The 19,581-nt window shown below is 33.5% G+C and overlaps 1 protein-coding gene across 3 annotated transcripts in view; it reads right to left on the minus strand.

The window, feature by feature from the left end:
* Window positions 1-4,089: 4,089 nt before the first annotated feature.
* Window positions 4,090-19,581, minus strand: part of LOC127701889 (leucine-rich repeat-containing protein 15-like) — an 89,697-nt gene continuing 74,205 nt past the window's right edge. The window contains exons 1-3 of one of the 3 annotated variants that reach the window (XM_052205865.1): window positions 14,208-14,444; window positions 9,277-9,337; window positions 4,090-7,832 (exon numbers count right to left, since the gene is read on the minus strand). In XM_052205865.1, the coding sequence (XP_052061825.1) occupies window positions 5,214-7,832 (2,619 nt within the window). In that variant the 5' untranslated portion in view covers window positions 9,277-9,337; window positions 14,208-14,444 and the 3' untranslated portion in view covers window positions 4,090-5,213. Of the gene's footprint in view, window positions 7,833-9,276; window positions 9,344-14,207; window positions 14,445-19,581 lie in introns of those variants that run through there. The other 2 variants (XM_052205863.1, XM_052205862.1) reach the window with 2 other exon arrangements.

Below are 19,581 nucleotides of genomic sequence, written 5' to 3' on the forward strand. Positions count from 1 at the left end.
TTTCGGTTCCTTCCGTGCAATACATTAGTTGGTACTAACAATTCTCAATTATATAGAAATGTTGATAATTGAACTTACCTTGATCGTATTTATCCGCTTCAAAACCGCCACCCCGTGTCAAACATAACCGGCACCCCGTTTGTGGCGTTCTATACGGTGGATTTACCTATTTGATATTTGCTTCGGAGAAATCACTGTTCTTGGATTTTTTGTCACGATATTCTTTACATAAACCTGTAATTCAGTGGTTGTCGTTTGTTGCTGTATACAAGTCATGTATATATCAGAATTTTTTTTTCGATTCTTGTTTTGTACTAAAATCAGGCCTTTTCTCGTTTGAATTGTTTTACATTTGTCAAATCGGGGTCTTTTATGATAGTTTTCTACGCGGTATGGGCTATGCTCATTCTTAAAGGTCGTACGGTGACTTATATACTGACTGACTTTAAAAACGCAACACTCATTTTGTTGATTATTTTTCCCACATCATGTTTGATTCTCATACAACTACTATTAATGATTACCACACTTCTTTCTCTTAAGTAAAAATCAACATCTGACTTACCTGTGGTTATTGAACATACCGGATTTTTGAAGTCGCACGAATTTCTTAAAGCGAAATTTGGAACCCATTAAAGATTTTTTCAGTTTGTTTTGCTTCGTGAAACAGTTCTTTCAATCCTTTGCCACACTTAAATCAGTTAAAAAATGTTGCATCTCCATATTGCCAAGACTGAGGAATAAAAAACTGAAACAGCCCATAAGAATACTGCAAACAGGAAAACGTGAACGTGCTGCAACCATACAGTTTGACTTCAGAAACTCGTCTTACTGTCCTTCCGACAACGATACAGGTAGACGGGATTTGTTGCTGACCATCAATGACCAGATCAACATATAGTGACAATGCAACGTCAATAGAATTTGATTACGCAACGTCATTTGCGAGACATGTTTACGGCCGCAACGTCAACTGCTTATCAAATTGCCGAAAGCCATTGCGCACAGATTCATGCCATAAATGTTTCCCATAAACTGAACTGCCAAAGAATCGACTGAAGAAAAACATTTAAAGCCCTGAAGTTTCAACCGCATAATTGCCAAAACCCATTGTAATGGGTGGAACAAACGCATATTCAGAAGGTGTAAAACAGAACCCAAAACATGTGGAACAGAATTGGTTGATCTTTCTGACAATCATTTTGGCATTTGTTACAGGCAGTCATTGCTTTTGACGGTGCCACATTCATTCAAAAATTTAAAAAGAATAATCTAGTGTTGCGTTTCTAAAGTAGGTCAGTATAGATACTTACTTCTATGTCATTTGGTCTCTGTTGTAATGTTGTCCCGTTGTCAATCCTATCATATCGTCTTATTTTTTATATTGATGGATGGCCGCTTAAGTTGTTTACCTCCTAGTTCTTTGGTCAATGGTATCTTGTAGCAAATCAATTGACAATCACATCACATTCCCTTATTTTTGTTTGGCTTGATACTTGAGATTTTCGAATTTATAAATACGAGATTGTATAACCAACACCCGGTTTACCTACAATGTTTTAATACAAATAAGGCCATGACTCATCCATTAAGGGCAATACATCCTATACGGATTCTGACAATTTGGCCATGTTTTCTTACTTGTAAATCTTATTTTGTTGATTTTTTTTATTTAAAAGTTTCTTCCTTTCTTGTATAGTTTTCAATAAAAATGCAGAAAATGGCAAAAATCTTTATTCAGGGGAAATAACTCATTTAAAGAGTCGGATGACAATATCGGCCATGTTGACTTATTTGTAGGTGTTATTGTGGTAATTTGTTTAATTAAAAAAAAAGAAGATTTCTCTACACTTCAATATCCAAAAAATAAATATATATATTCAGCTCTATACACTGCTGTTGAAGAGATTCTAATAGAATTACTATTTTATGTATTGCAATATTTGACATTGGCGGTTTGGAACTAAATTGAAATAAATTTGTTTTTAAAAGGCGATACATAAAATCGCAGATTTTTGTTTGTTCTGGTTTAGAATTTCCCTTCTGGTTGCTTTTGAGAAAAATACTCAACACAAATTGCAATCAAATCTATCAAGTCTATGCGGTATGGTCTTTGCTCATTGTTGAAGGCCGTACGGTGACCTATTATATAGTTGTTAATTTCGGTGTCATTTGGTCTCTTGTGGAGAGTTGTCTCATTGGCAACCATACCACATCTTCTTATTTCTATAATAATATGTTTCTCTATTTCAAAGTTTATTAAATCAAAACAAATCGAAACAAATACATGTAGCACACAATTGTAAAAGTGATCTTTAAACCATTACTTACATTATTCGAAAGTCATTACATTTTGCCATGAAAACAAGTAAAATAACAAAAATACCGAACTCCAAAGAGAAATTCAAAACACAAAGTCCTTTAAACAAAATGGTAAAATCAAAAGCTCAAACACATCAAACGAATGGAAAACAACTGTCATATTCCTGAATTGGTACAGGAATTTCCTTATGTCACGGCTGGTAATCTACACACGCAGAACAATCGGTTCTGTAATGAAAACCGTGAGAGGATTTTCCGGTTATGCGTGAGTGGAGTAATTGTCACCGCTTCAAAAGGTATGTACATTTCTAAATTGCAATTTTCTAATTCAACTGATCAAAATATTGAAAATCGGAGAATTCTATGCTGTGGTGAATACTTTAACGAAGAGACACATGTATCATTTACTGTTGTGCATTGAGTAAAACTCCTACAAAATCAATCGTCCCACGAGTAATTGCCGAAAAAAGTGACATTTAAATTTTGAGATGGTTCTATTAACATACCTACAAGTTCAGATTTAGTTTTTTTTCTGTCAACGGGATTGAATGTCGTTTTGGGCGGCGTGTACGCTGTCCGAAGGCGATAGACGTCTTAATAAATCTAAAAACTGCCAATTTTCATTATTTCATGCGTGAGGGGATCGGTTCTGATTGAGGACATCGTGAATGCGTGAGGGGAAGTGCAATCATATCTTTATATCGAAAAATGCAACAATCACTTCAAAGAAAGGCAAGTAACTTGCATAGTTTTATTGAAGTTTATAACAAATATAAATTGACAATGGAAATGGAAATGGCTACGACGTAAATATAATTGGTTTAGATTTATAATTGACTATGTTTTTTTCTCGTGTGCATGTATTAAGACTTTAATCTATGTTTTAGATGGATAGAACACGCCACCATTGCCTGCAGTGTGATAAGTCATATACTCACCGTCCAAAGCTGAACTGCAATGTAAAGCTGGTACATGAAAACACATGAGTCGAGAAAAGCCACAAGGCCAAAGATTAAAAAAATGTTTGCACTTCCCCTCACGCATTCACGATGTCCTCAATCAGAACCGATCCCCTCACGCATGAAATAATGAAAATTGGCAGTTTTTAGATTTATTAAGACGTCTATCACCTTCGGACAGCGTACACGCCGCCCAAAACGACATTCAATCCCGTTGACAGAAAAAAAACTAAATCTGAACTTGTAGGTCTGTTAATAGAACCATCTCAAAATTTAAATGTCACTTTTTTCGGCAATTACTCATGGGACGATTGATTTTGTAGGAGTTTTACTCAATGCACAACAGTAAATGATACATGTGTCTCTTCGTTAAAGTATTCACCACAGCATAGCATTCTCCGATTTTTAATATTTTGATCAGTTGAATTAGAAAATTGCGATTTAGAAATGTACATACCTTTTGAAGCGGTGACAATTACTCCACTCAAGCATAACCGGAAAATCCTCTCACGGTTTTCGTTGCAGAACCGATTGTTCTGCGTGTGTAGATTACCAGCCGTGTATGTAGAGAATGGTGGATTAAACCTGGTTATATAGGTAGCTAACCCTCTCACTTGTATGACATTCGCATATAATTCCATTATATTGACAACAATGTTTGAACAATACCCTTGATTTTATCAATGCATAAACTAAAGTTGCATACATGCATTGTATATGTCTGCAGGTTTTACATCATAACTATGGAAACAACAAACAAAAACAAACAAAAACGGAAACACAAAAACTTATAAAATTGAGAACTCTGTCAGGTGAAAACGATTTTATATATTATGAGACTATATCGCAAAAACTTCTAGTAAAATTAATAAAAAAAATATTACGCCCCAAAAGAGGTGCACAAAATATGCCGCATTCAGCTGTAAAAAATTAAATCACAAAAATACTGAACTCCGAGGAAAATTCAAAACGGAAATTCCCTAATCAAATGGCAAAATCAAAAGCACAAACACATCAAACGAATGGACAACAACTGTCATATTTCTGACTTGGTACAGGCATTTTCTTATGTAGAAAATGGTGGATTGAACCTGGTTTTAGCGCTTAACCTCTCACTTGTATGACAGTCGCATCAAAATCCATTATATTGTAAAATGTTTACAATTGTATTACAAAAAGAAATTATAAACACTGTATAATATCATATGGATACATTTACTGACAAGTTTAATAATTCTGATAAAGAAATATTTATAACAGATAGATGTTCTCACTGATGTTTAAACATAAAACTGAGTGACTTTAACAAATCTACGACCCGTATCATTTAGTTAATAGTCGTCTAAGTTTAAAATTTTCGAAATTTAGTACAATGGATTTGTGACGCGAAAAGATGTGTTATTTCGAAGTAAGCAGCGGTTCCGAAACTTATATCTATATAAATGCAGTGCATCGCAAAAAAAATTACATTTGATCAACGACGGAAATACTAATGATAAAGACCCCACTGTGAATGAGAAGATGCATGTTTTACAATAGAAGCAATCGACATTGTATGCTAGCAAAATACCTTCATTTGCAGAAAGAAAAAAAAAAATAATGTCAAAGAAAATTTAAAGCATCGTCAGCAACAGCCAATGATTTTCATCGTGTATGATAAATATACAAATATACTGATTGTATCTCAATACGCCTTCATGATTAAGCAAAAACACTGAACATGAGACCATTATGTAGACACAAGATGTTTAGTTGTATAATCCTTCTCATAAGTTATGAAACCATTAAAATCTTCAACACAATAACTAAATGTATGTCCATAATCGTTTGACGGTTATTTTCTACCAATAAGATTTAATTTTGGAAAATTGTTCTAAAATATTAAACATTCTCCATTGTTCTCGTATCAAGTTTCATAATGTATGAGAAAGATCATATAACATTCTCCATTCGTCTTTTCCTTCTTAAACTATCAGCTAATTGTTCTTTAAAGGTCATTTTAGCCTCCTCTGAATTTTCCCACGTGAGGAAGTCGTGCCTTTCCATCTTTCGTCTCAATAGCTTTGGAACATGTATAGCGGTAAGCCCATCAACGTTGACAATCAGAATATCAGAAACTTTTCGTTTTCCTAACAAATCAATGGCTGTTATGATTTCGAACTCGTGTAGAGGTTTTGTCATATATTCTCGTGTGAGTATGATGATGACAGATCGACTTGCTTCCATGTTCTCAACAATGTTATATACTTCAGCTTTTCCGGGTTCGGCGTCTCGGTCCTCGAAATAAAGTTTGAATTCACCACCAAATTTCTCAGTTTCCAGATCTCCGTTGTCTATCCCAGGAAATATATTTTTCAAAACCCATTGATAATTGTCATCTACACTTGAAATGTATGCATCGTATTTATAAACATCTCCATCTAGTGTCTGGTACCCGTCAGTTCTTGATCTAGAATACCTTTGCAATGATAGCTGAAATCTACACCAACGAAGTCTAATATACCAACGCCTGTTGTACACAATAGCAAAAAATATAAATAATAAAACGAAACCGCCAACTGCTGCAAGTATAATATCCGTTGTAGTAAACCAGACACAGTTTATCTTATGTCTGTCAAAAGAAAGAAGCCTCTTTCCATGCCATTCTGGAGGGGAATTGCAGAGATATGTTTCGTTCTGCAAAATCGCAATTTTTGTTGTATTTATCCAATCACGGAACCATCGCAAATCGCACGTGCAAGCAAACGGGTTCTGACGTAGATCAAGAGTCTTCATTTTCTTAAAGTCACGAACAGATGAGAAATTGACCAATGCAATCATATTTTGAGCAAGATCAAGATTTTCTAGTTTAAAAGTTCGTTTATATAAGTTGTCTCCCCATGATGATATCTTGTTCGATCTCATTGTTATGTTTTGTAGACTTGTCAGATCTTTGAAAAGTGGGTCCGGAAGCTGTGTCAACTGATTGTTGGTCAAGTTCAATAAGACAAGTTTGTCCATTCCGGCAAACAGATTACCATTAACGTCTCTAGCAATCAAGTCACCAAGTTGATTATTTTCAAGGTGTAAATACCTAAGCGATGAAAGGACTTTAAAAAGCCCAAAAGAACAGGATGAAAAGGCATTGTCGGCCATGTTCAGATACAGCAGAGATGCCATGGATGCAAAAAGACTGTCACCGTTCGGAATTTGGTTTATATTATTTCTATTAAGTTCGAGTGAATCTAAAACAACGAAAGATTCGAAGAGTCTTCCTGGTAAGGTATGTATCTTATTATCCACAAGGTGTATCTTTTTCAAGCTAGTAAGACCATAGAAAGCATCCTGTTCAAGCTGGTGAATTTTATTACCTCCCAAGTATAGTAACTGTAGTTTAGACAACTTCATAAAAGTATTGTCTTTCAACGCCGAGATTTGATTGCCATTTAAATATAACTTTTGTAATGATGGAGGAAGATTGTTAGGTACCTGGGATAGCTGATTGTCGTTGAGGAATAACCTTGTTAAAGCATCCAGCCCTTCAAAAGCACTGTCATCTATTTTGAAAATGTTCGCAGCGCTGAGATCTAAGCTGATCAACTTCTTTAAATTTGCGAATCCTTTTGGGGGTATACTGCTCATTTTGTTATTTTTCATACTAAGGGTCGTTATTGACGTATTCTGAAGTAACTGGAAAGTAGAAGAGGGCAAGACTCCACCAAGAGTTATATTATCTATATTCAATGAAACCAGACTCGATCCTACAAGACCATGGAATGCCATCTCTAAATCTGAACTTGTCAAAGGATTATAGCCTAATTTAAGGGATGTTATATTCTTCAGCCACTTAAAAGCACCGGTAGATATTTCATCAATTTTACTCCTTGAAACTTCCAGTTTCCTTACATCTGAATTTTGCAAATTTCGAAAGGTCAAATCATCAAGTTTCCTTATTGCGTTGTTACTCAAGCCAATGTCGTTAATTTTCTTCAGATCCTTAAAATCATCCGGAAACGTTGGATTAGAAATTTGGTTCGCCTGTATGTAAAGACTTTTAAGACTTTTTAATTTCCCAAGTCTTGGAATTTCGGACAAATAATTACTGTCTAAGTTTATTAGCTGAACTGATGGAGTGTCTTCAAAGGCATCTGGCTCTATTTTTTGAATGTCATTGTTGCTTAGATAGACCTGGGTTAATGAGGACATGTTAAAAAAAGTTCTGCTTTCTATCACAGATATCTTATTGTTCCTAAGATACAACTTAGAAAGCTTAGGAACAATGCTACCATCAAATGCGTTAGCTTGCAATCCTGCGATTTTATTGTTGTCAAGCCAGACATATCGAAGGTTTGGTAAGATGACATTTGCAGAAAAATTAACATGTACTATATTGTTGTGTGTCATATATAGCTTCTCAACTGACTTCGGAAGCCTGTCTGGAACGTTTGATAGTTTATGTCCTTCACAATTCACCGATGTCAATTGTTTGTTACAGAAACATTTCTTTGGACAAACATCTTCAGCCATGACGCTAGTGACCAACACAAGGACAAATACTTGGAAAAGGAACATCTGAATAAAAAAATCACAAGTATTTCAAATATTATAGTCCAATGCAGACTAGTTTGTTGCTGTATATCATATTTGTTTGACTGGTCTGTACTAGCCCAGAAGACTGTTTGAGAAGGATACATCCAAAATGTACAAAATTTAAAGTTTAATTTCGCATCGGCAATGCAGTTTCAGAGAAAATAGAATTGTGAGTTCCATCTTGTGCCATCGAGTTTTTATATATCATCATTCACCTTGTTTTTATTCAACTGAAAAGATTTGATAAAAAAGGCCAATAAAAGTCAGAGCGGATTGCCTCTACTTGCCATGTTTTGAAATGAAAATCACTTGTGTTTGACTTTCGATACATTATTCCTGCAAGTTTGTTTAAATTATGTCTAGAAGTTTGAGAGAACGAGATGCACCAAAGACTTCAATGGTAACGATTTGCCACCAAATGCCGCCAGGTTTGCAAACGGCCCAACACTGAATAAAGATCATATGTACATGCTGTAGAGAATTTCAAATAATTTTGCCTTGTAGTTTCAGATAGGATTTCTTTTTTTAAATTGACCAATACGTAATTTCTGTTGAATTGGGGAAGAGAAATGCAAGCATGACTTTTACACCATTAGGGACAACAGACATTGACGGTGGTCCACGGACGATGGACGGAGTTGACAACGAAAGACGCCAAATGCTGAAAATGACTACCCCTAGATTACAGTAAAATATTGAAATGAACATTTCATTCCATAAATTAAAATATGTGGTTCAAAATCGATCAAACACAGCAATGTATTAAAAAGACTTAGCAATTTAATGACTTTTTAAGTAACAATTGCAGGTTTCATCTCTGAACTCGCAAGTTGCTTTAAAGTAAGAGTAAGAAAAAAATGTACAGTTGTGGCTAATTGAATTTTTTTTTCAACCATAACTTTTAAGTGTACAGTTTTCTTTTGTGTGCACGACACTTTCTGGTTGGGGAACATTTTTTGTAAATAATTAGGCCAACTTTCATCACTGGAACTTGAAGAACGCCAAGTGGTTTTAAAGTTTAAACGTTTTAAAGTTTAGAAGAAAACGAATTTATGACGGACGAACGGACAAGCTCATTACTAAAGGCATGCCTGCGATTTATCGGCGTGGCTTTAATAAAGTTGTTTAAAAATATTTTCTAGTGAAACTAGCTTTGGGAACAATTCCTAATATAACGAATTATATCGAATATAGACAATTAATTCTTTTTTCTTTGATACCTATTTACTCACATTGATAGAACGAAGTTTAAAAAATGGGAAAAGGGTGACCGGTTTACTTGCAAATTAGCAAACAAAATAATAAAAAAAAGTCTCCAAAGTGGAAGATTTAATATTTTCTATGTTCTAATGCTTGCTACTGGTATCAATATAATATTATTTTCCTAAACGAAATCATTTTCCATCAAATGATTATGTTCACTTACCTCTAAATATATTCATTGATCAGTATACGGATAATCTCAACACACAACTTGAATCCGATAGCTGAATCTAAATGAAATATAAATAGACGTGTTAGGAAAGTCAATACGATTTTGACGCTGATGTTAAATACCAATACCAGAACAGGCTATAGTGGGGACCATCTCAAAAAGTACACATAATCATTCATTATTGTTACCTGTATGGGTTTGTTTGATAATGCCGAGATGATTTTTAAACAATAAAATAGTAACAATTTATTCCGCAATACACAGACGAGGATCCAGCAAAACAACACGAACATTATTCTTGCATTGTGTCATAGTAGGGATCGATTAAGTTTAAGATCGTTGTTCCCCCATTTCTTACTTTTTTGTTGAACGACTACAAGGAAAATCTACAAAGTGATCAAAATAAATGAATAGAAAAAAACACAGGTCTGGAATCAAATCACATTCGAATGCGATTTTTTACTCTACATCAATCTTTGTTCAAAACGTTCGTTTATTTGAAATTTATTTAAAAAATAATTGTCATGTCGGGGCCTTTCTTAGCTTTTATGTTCGGGAATGGTTTTGCTCCGTGTTGGGGGTCTGTCGTATGGTGATCTATAGTTGCAAACATTTACGTCATTTGGTCTCTGGTAGATAGTTGTCTATTTTGGCAATCATACCGTATCTCCTCATTTTCTATCATTTTCTATAATAGAGAAATGTGTTACACAGTAGCGTAAAATTCTAAAAATAAACCAAACTAGAAATTTGTGTATTTGACAATTAAAAAAAAAAGACTGAAACAAAAGCGTTTTCAATTTGATTATCTTCATATTTTTATTTTATCTAGAAAGGTCACTGACAATTTTATATAATGTTAAATGAATTAATTCTTATTCACATAAAAAATTTTGCCCTGACATTTTCCTTCTATCAACTTTTATAAGTTAGTTTTTTGGAAAAGAGAGGTTATCGAATTAAGTATTAAAAGATTACAACGTTTGGACATTATCAAGCATGTTAAATTAACGTTTCGGTGAAGGGTCGGAAGTTTTTTTTTTTTTTCTTGTTACCACGGCTTCCTCCACCAACAAAACAGAACACCACGATTAAATTGAGATATTGTGGAAAGTGACGTTAAACTTTCATATGGAGAAGTTAATGTTAGTATCTTTGGGTCAGAAGATTATTTTGAAAATGGAATATTCATTTTCACCTCTTTCAAAACAAAGTCTGCTAAATTATATGTCGTGCATTTTTTTTTTTTTCGATTTGCTTCATTTTGTTTTGCCTTAGATTCACTATACACTCCGCTTTCTAAATTGGACGGTATATAGTGGTGGGTGAATTGGTCCATCCGTCCGTTCTTTCGTCCCTCTGTCTATTCATTGCATTCATACCCAGAAAGTAGAGACAATATGAATCACATATAGCTCATGGAAAGCGGTTTCCTTGAACATTAAAACGATGCGCAGCAAGACAACCTTCTACTGTAGCCCCCTGCTTCTTAAAGTTTTATATAGAAATAGCACTGTATCCACTTGTGTCCACTTTTTATTTTATTTTTTATATATAGATATAACGATGAGTTCAGATTAGTACTGATTTGTTTAAGCCACACATATATACGCGTCCCTGTATCCCTGGACACAACATGCATGCTAACTATATTTTGCAACGGAAATAGGACATATCTATTGTGGAGAGACAAACTGAGTTATTTAACTATTAAACATATTCTAATCATATCGCTTAATATATATATTTGGACTTGTGGCCGTAAAATCCGTCATTCCAATTCTTGACTCTTCCATATATTTTTGTTCAGTTTTGTTTTGCACTCTTAAATCAAACAAATACAAATTAATGTATGAATGTATGAAGATCTACGTAAGACCAATGCACGTCTTAAAATTTGGAGTCGACGTTAACTGTTCGCTTCGTGTTGTATAAAACACACCACAAAGGTAAACTATTATACTACGCCGGGATACTTTTCAGTGCAATTGCATTTTGAGAAAGTCCACACTTAAATCTTGTATCGGTATTGGTATTTAATATCAGCGCAGTATTAAAACCCCTTTCCTAACACGTCTAATAAAACGGGTAAATAATACATTAAAGCGCAGTGTATAAATACGAAAATACAGGTAATATTAAACCATTAGAAAATGTAAGACTTAGTATAAGAATAGAAACTTACACGTAATGATTGAGACTTTCCAGTACACAAGCACATTTATGCGTGGGTGTCATTTAAAAAGTGATAAGCATAATAATGTTCTTGAATTTCATGGGTCCACATTTTATAATTTGAACGAACATGAGTACAAGAGACAGAATAGTATTAAAAAGCTGTTCAAACTAGATGTTTCTGGAAAAGTACTTTGTATTTTACTGATCGACTTAAGCCTGAAATAGTTGCTTCATAAGCTATTGGTTTCGTTTTGGTTGTACCCTGCCCTTACAAGTTCATCTGAGAAAGGGTTGCAGGATTTCGTAGGCATAGTCTAAGGGACATTCAGTTTAATTTTTACATACAAGACTTTTGTATTCAAAATTTCAAACTATAAACATAATTAAAGTGAAAGGCTTTATTTGTGGTCACATGGTAGTATGCTAGCCTTGATTGCAAGAGGTTGTGGTTCGATCCCAACCGGCTTAAACCATAGACTAAAAAAAAAAATGGTTTGCTACTCCTCCGCTCAGAACACAGTATGTATGTGTTAGAGTAAAACTGGTTGGCCTGGAGTGATAATAATGTGTCCGAGTAGGGTGACATGTCTTCCTGTGAACTGTTTCTTTGTGAATGAGCACGTTAAATATTCGGTTCACTGTGTTGGCCATGGTCTAGTGCAAATTAGAGTTCATATTCAAATCAAATAATCATGTGCTTATCCATTGGACGTAAAATGTCCATCCATCATCATCAAAGTAAATACTTTATAAACAAAAAGGGGGCGGGGGGTTCATTACTCGATGCAAGTTTCAGACGAAACCTATCGACGGATAGCAATTCCTTGTTAAGTGGAGACAAAGCTACATGTGAGTATTGAAGTATATAGACCCGGAATAATAACACGTAAGGGGACGACCATTTGATATATTTGGGAGGGGGGACAGGAGGATTTTTTGCGGATTCACTATTCATTTTCATCTGTCGCTACGCATGTTCATTTTTTTCACCTTTGTACACAATGAATTTTGAGTGGCAGAATATTTATTTTCAACAATTCTTATGCATTGCCAAAGTTATTCATTTTCAGCTTTAACCAGGCCAGGATATTCATTTTGAAAATCCCCCTGCACCCCCTTCCCAGAAAATCAAATGGTCGTCCCCTACCGTTACATGTATTTTTTTCTTTTCTTTCTCAGCACTAGCTCCTGAACATATTTTACAGTATGTGCATCTAAACAAGGCAATAACTCTTTTTTTTAAACGGATTTAAACGGAGCATATATTTGAATGTTTGCACAGGACAAATGGTACACACAATTAAATCAAGATCGGATGAACAATTTGCAAATGACTTGCGAAATAACGTTGTACAAATTATGTTATATTAATAAGAAGATGTGGTATGAGTGCCAATGAGACAACTATCCATCCTAAACACAATGTGTAAAAGGTAAAAAATCATAGGTAGTAAATTTTTTACACCAGAAAATAGTTAAAACATATATACCACGTAACTTTCATATGCTACCTTAATAACATTAACGGTACCAATTTTACTCAGTGCACCAGATGCATATCCCAGTGTACTCAAGGCCAAACTATTTGACAATCCAAACCTAATACAAACTATGAAAAGATAAAACCACAAAGAACCAAAGTAAGGCCAAACCAGAGCTATGCATGCGGGAGATACCTTCCTTAATCTTCGTATTTTCTTCATATATTAATAGTCGAACGCTCGGGGGGCACTTCAATCTTTCCTTGGTATGGGTGAGCAGCTGAGACATCAAGTACCCCACCCTTTTCATATATTTTGTTTATCAAAAATATATACCCTAGCTGTCATATATCAATTAACAAAAAACAGACCTCTTTTTCCAGGTAAGGAACCGGATTCAAAACTGAATGTGATTGGACCTATAGATATATTTGAATATTTTTCATCTTTTGGTACATTAGTATAGCGATTTTGTTTTGGTCTGGCTCATCATCACGTTCATGTTTAGTAGCATTACAGTCACAATTATCACACCTTGCTTTTTCTATAAATTCTTCACATTCATCACATCTTAAACACTTTCCTCTATTTACCCCTTTTATGTCTTTCATTATGAAGAAAATTCAATTTCAGTAGACAACACTTATAAAATATGTTTGGTCAGATAGTAACATCCAGAGAGTAACACTTTTTCAGTTTTATATAAATGAAAAACTGAAAGGACGCTGACAAAATGGAATTTCTTTTGATATCATGTATACAAATCTTTGAATGTTAATTAGGTGCAAATGTCAAAATAATCGAATTTATAGCATCTATAACTAGCATCAGTGAAAATACCACATTGGAAGATAAACAGAGATTAATTGGTTTGACAAATAGCTGATGCATTTACGACTGTGGTTTAACACACCAAAAATAAATACTGAAATCTGATTAGTTTCAAATTATATTTAATTTGAATTTCTCACCCTTTTCATATATCATGTACCATGAAATAGTGACCTTTTCCATCGGCTCATCAAATCCACTCATTACAAAGTAAGTGTCCCCCCCTCCCAAACGTTGAGCAGAGGGAATTAGTGATCTAGGTTTTCCCAATTTTCATTTACAGAACATGCGTTTCATATTTCCGAAGTAATTATACATGTACAAAAGCCATATTATGTATATTCTAAAAAACATTTGAGGTATGCATATAACACGATCTTACAGATTATTGCTTTTAAAGAGTATAATATCATTGATAGAATTTATACTTACTATTTAGATCTGGTCTGTAAATCTGAACACATAATTCACGCAGACAGAAACGTCTTGGTGATGAATGTACGTTTGTATAGGGAAAATCCCATTTTATTTTAATGTCCAGTAAGGTCAAGTGGATTATCCGGAATCCCCGATATCTTAATTTATATGTCACTTAAAAGATTACATTTAAAAATAGAAAATACCATTCAATCGTAATGACGTGTCTGGCAAAGTAACCATGTAACACTAACTGACTAATAAATCTAGGTCAAGTTGTTCTTTAAAAATAGAAGTAAACAAATATTATAATGAGTGAGGATTTTCAGAAAATCTAACTAAAACGAAAGTAAGGAGGCCAATATATCATATAATGATTCTTTGAGTTTCAAATATATACGTTGTTTTGCTTCGGCGCTATATAGCCACTCAATGACAAACTAAGCTTTTGGGCAGAATGACATAATGCTAAATTTATTTGATAACAGGAGATGTAAGATATATATGAGGGTCTGTATATGCGTGTGGATGGATAGGTGTTAGTTTTTTGTTTTTTGTTTTTTTGGGGGAGGGGGGGGGGAACAGGGATCTTTATTTTGTTTCCCATTGTTCTTTATTTTTTAACAGTTATTTTTTATCATATTTCAGCACCACAATATTTCTTAAACTTTTTGGTCCGTGAAATTTCCTCCAAGTTTCTTTAATATTTTTTTGTCCATTTTTCTCTATTTTGTAAACCTAATTCTGACTGTCATATATTACTCAATGAGACAACATGCCAACGACTTTAAAAAATCAAAAGAGATCTAGGGGTAATTGAACATTGTTAAACATATCGTCTTTAAGGGCATACGATACAGTTTTGATCCCACGGTGATTTTTTAAAGAAAATTTGCATACAAGCTATGTTTTGCTTGGTCAATACAAATACAAATGTGTGTAATAAAAAATATATCTTCATGTGCTAAATTTAGAGATAAATGCACAGACATTACCTAATTTTTTTGTTCCAAAAGATAAATACATGCGAATTTTTGTAAAAAGATTTGGAATATCATATTTACAAAAAGTATACTCTTGAATTGTGTAACAATTCATTGTAAATAATTCATTTTTATTAATGTTTTATGATTTTAGACTTTTTTTGCTACATATTTATCCAATTTTAAGAAATTTCATCGGTGATTTTTTTCATAAAAAATTTAAAAAATAATCTTTATACAGTATCAGGTCAAATGACATTTTAAAAAAGAGGGGTCTGTGTAATCGTTTTCAAGCTACTGATTGGAATCACCCGATAAATGCATCTTTGCTCGATATGTCGCAGTTTTACGTCGCGAAAAATGGCATTTTACGTTAGCAACGTCATTACCTCCCCTGTAACTGTATCGTATGCACTTAATTTACAATAAGGAGATGTGGTATGGTTGTCAATAAGACAACAATCCACTTGAGTCTAACTGGTGTGAACACATGTACAGATGGACGACATCAAACTAAAATCTCTGACATTATCAATCATGGGATTTTCAGCTTTCCTATTGTCAAATTACCATTTCTAATTAGTAACATACATTGTATCGATCCTCTTCTAAATTGTGTGGTGTTTACATATTTCATTGATACGTTACGCTGGCTGAAGCATGTTCACATTATATATATGAAATTCACTAAACAGGGTTGTGATCCAGGCACAAAAACTGCTCTAACAAGGTTCTGAGGAAGAACAACTGAAATCGACACGATATAAGTTTAGCGATCACGAATTAGTTATTCTATATGAAGTGTCTCAACACATTGGCGATATACATCAAGTTTCTGCGGTCTAAGAAATCTTTATATACGAGAAGAGTCGTCTGATCTGTGAATAAACCGATTCTATTGTGACATTTTAAACGAGTGTGGATTTGGAATGGGGTGAAGCATGCATAACAGGATACGCCTACCTTATTAATTCATTTTTGACTGAACTTCGCATTTTAACAATTTCATTTTTGTGCTTGAAGTTTTTTTTACAACAAAAAAGCCTAGCATATTTCTGGAAGTTTAACCGACTTCAAAGATAATTCAAAAAGCACTTTTTAGTTGCTTGTGAGGATTTTTACAAAAGATCGAAAAAACGGATTGCTATCTAAAAATTGTCCGTCTTTCATTGCATCGTCCTGAAAATGCCTGAAATAATTGCCACTGAACGTATTTTAGCAAAACACCGATAAATCAACCTTTCAATGCAATGTTTGCAAAACTGGTAACTTTGCAATGTTTGAAAATTGCTTTTAAAAGATTTTAAGCGTCGACTCTTTGAGTGAATAAACTCATCATAGATACCAGGATTGAAATTTTGTATTTGCGCTAGACGCGCGTTTCAACTACAAAAGACTCACCAGTGACGCTCGAATAAAAAAAAAGTTAAAAAGACTAAATAAAGTACGAAGTTGAAGAGCATTGAAATATATACAGAATAAATTGGTACTTCATATATCATGTTTTCAATAAATTCAGTATGTGTTCAAATCTTTGTCCTTTGGTTTCTTTACGCCCGTCCAAAATTTGACGTATTGTGGTATACTTAAACCCATCCGTTCATCCTTCCATTCATCGACACTTCTTACGATAACTCAAATTTGCTTTAACCAATTATCATGTGTTTGAACACAACATTACGATTGACGGAAGCAAGCTACATTATAAAAATAAGGATATGTTATATGATTGCCAATGAGACAACTATCCACCAAAGTACAAATAAAGTTGATGTAAGCAATTGTAGGCAACCGTACGGCCTTCAACAATGAGAAAAACCCATACCGTATGGTCGGCTTTAAAAGGCCCCGACATGAAAAATATGAAACAATTCAATTGAGAAAACGACATGTATGTCGATCCAGAATAACGGGACTCTATCCGTCAGATTTAAGGCAATTGTTCACACATCCCACACCAACACCAGTATGCTTGAAACTATTTCATGAAAATTTTACATTATTGTTGGAGTTGATCAGAGGACGGTCATTTCATGTGTCGTTTCAGAGTTTCGGGACATTGATTAGCAGATTTTAGTAAATTTTTAGTAACCATAACTTGAGTTTACTTGGATTTATTTACTGTAAACTTTACATTATTGTTGGAACTGTTGAAAACACAACATACATTTCATTAACAAATTGTTCTGATTTGTCATTCCAGAGTTATAGAATTTTGACCATCAAATAAATGAAAGGAATGCTTTTTTTCTCTTTAATCCTCTTAAAAAATGATCTCTTTTTTTTTGTCTGAAAAAAGGCAAAATTTTGTCATATTTAACTTCTTAGCCCTTCTGCTTTCATTTGGGTTTAAATGGAACTATAACAGCTTAATAAGGGCGAAAAAAGATATTTTCGGTGGACACACAAGCTTTTCAACTTGCATAACGTACGTTTACTATATCTAAAGCTTTTTTCAGTTTCTCTTCAAAATGATAACTATTTTCAAAAATTGAAAACGCATGATCGGTAAAATTTCTGAAGAATTCGTTCTTATAAAGAAATGATTCACTGTATTCCGAAAAAAATGAGTGAAAAAAAGTAATAACTGGCAAATTGAACCTTTTGTTCCATTGAAAAAAATAACATGAACGTGTCCAGCGTCAAGTTGATGGTACACGTGTATGTAAAGAGAAATGAAAACCTACCTGTTTGCAGATAACAATTAAGTCTTTCAAATACAGGATATTTAAAAATTATTCAGATTAGGAGCTTTCAACAAGGTTTAATTATGACTTATTAAGTAAAAGAACATTCTTTATATCATATTTATATTGAAAATCAATGAGTAAATTTGTTTTACTAAAACTTGAAGTATAGAAGGAGGACATAAACTCAAGACAAATCATAACTATAAGTGTTACTTCACAAACAGGAGTAATTTTGAAATAATAAAATAGTTTTTAACTTCAGATCTAGAGTCGCCATCATTGTCTTGATTAAAAAACATTGTAATATTTAACATTCTGACATGCAGCGAAAGCAATTTAAACGTTGGGCTTCAAAAGAAAATTAACTTATTGATTTTATACACCTTGTTCAAGCGTTAATTAATAAACACACCATACACTTTGACAGATTCATTGCAAAATTACTTCTTTAAATACCACAAAAAAAATTAATTCGGATAAATTCAGTGGTATTGTCATAAAGCCCGTTAAAGTGAACCATGGTACATGTATAAACCATGATGTATAGCAAGCATCAAATTCCCTCACAAAATCTTATCACGGACTATAGTATGCTTGGATCAAATTCGAACTTACTACAGACTTAACAATGTTGCTGGGATTAGTGAATGTATACTCGCTTTTGATTTAAAAAAAATATCTGCATTTCATTCCAGATTTATGTAACTTTTATCAGTCACATTTGACGCAACATTTGTATGACTTAGTGTATTCTGTTGCATGTTTTTCTACAGAGTTATTGTAAAATTACCTTCTGATTGAATGCCTTCGAATATTCTATTTCATTCTTGCAACAATTTTATTATGCTTATAAATGATAGATGTCTTATATGTCTCATTATACATTTCTATTTTTATCTTTTTTATGAACTCTGTTAAAAATTGTCTACTGCGAACTTTTAATTTTGAGTCCAACTATTTTTAGTGTGCATATCTTGAATAGATAGTCACACGACTTTAAATTTGCACGTGCATAACTTTGGTCACCCATCATTGTGTAGAATTAGAATAATTTTATGATATAAGTGCTAACGTTTCTATCCTGATAAAGACAATATGTCTCGCCTATATGATATAATCAGTTCAATATTATCCTGCAATTCTTTGTTAAATTCGATTAACTGTCTCGAAGTCTTGATTACTTACTTTTATTTTGATTGGAACTTAACGTCATTGTATATAGTTTAAAAGTCAGTTGTTGTAAACGGATTTTAAAACGATTTCCCGATAAACTAGAGAAATAGTATATTTTCCTGTAAATTAGCTATTTCGGCTTTGTAGATCTTTCATAAAATTCCAATATATAGGTCAACTCTCACATTAATTTTTCTATGTTCAGTAAACGAACGAACAGAAGGACTGCCAGTCTGTTGAAAGTATTATGAATGTACAAAAGGTATGCATGAAAAATCTTTTGGATATCGCTGAAAAACGTGACCATTCCAGCATATAAGTAGGGGCCAAACATCCGATATACTTCCAATATTTATAAATATGAATATTAGGAATAATTAGAACACACAGAGAAAACATCACTAGGAACATCGGTAATCTATTGGTTTCGAATGACAAATAAGGCGGCAATAGCAACTCATAGATTCCTATTCCTGCACATTACGTTATCACTAACTAAATGAAACTAATGGGTAATTCGTTCGATCAGTGCAAGTATCATGT

Source organism: Mytilus californianus, unplaced genomic scaffold (assembly GCF_021869535.1).
Source record: "Mytilus californianus isolate M0D057914Y unplaced genomic scaffold, xbMytCali1.0.p SCAF_5, whole genome shotgun sequence".
Lineage (NCBI taxonomy): Eukaryota > Metazoa > Mollusca > Bivalvia > Mytilida > Mytilidae > Mytilus > Mytilus californianus.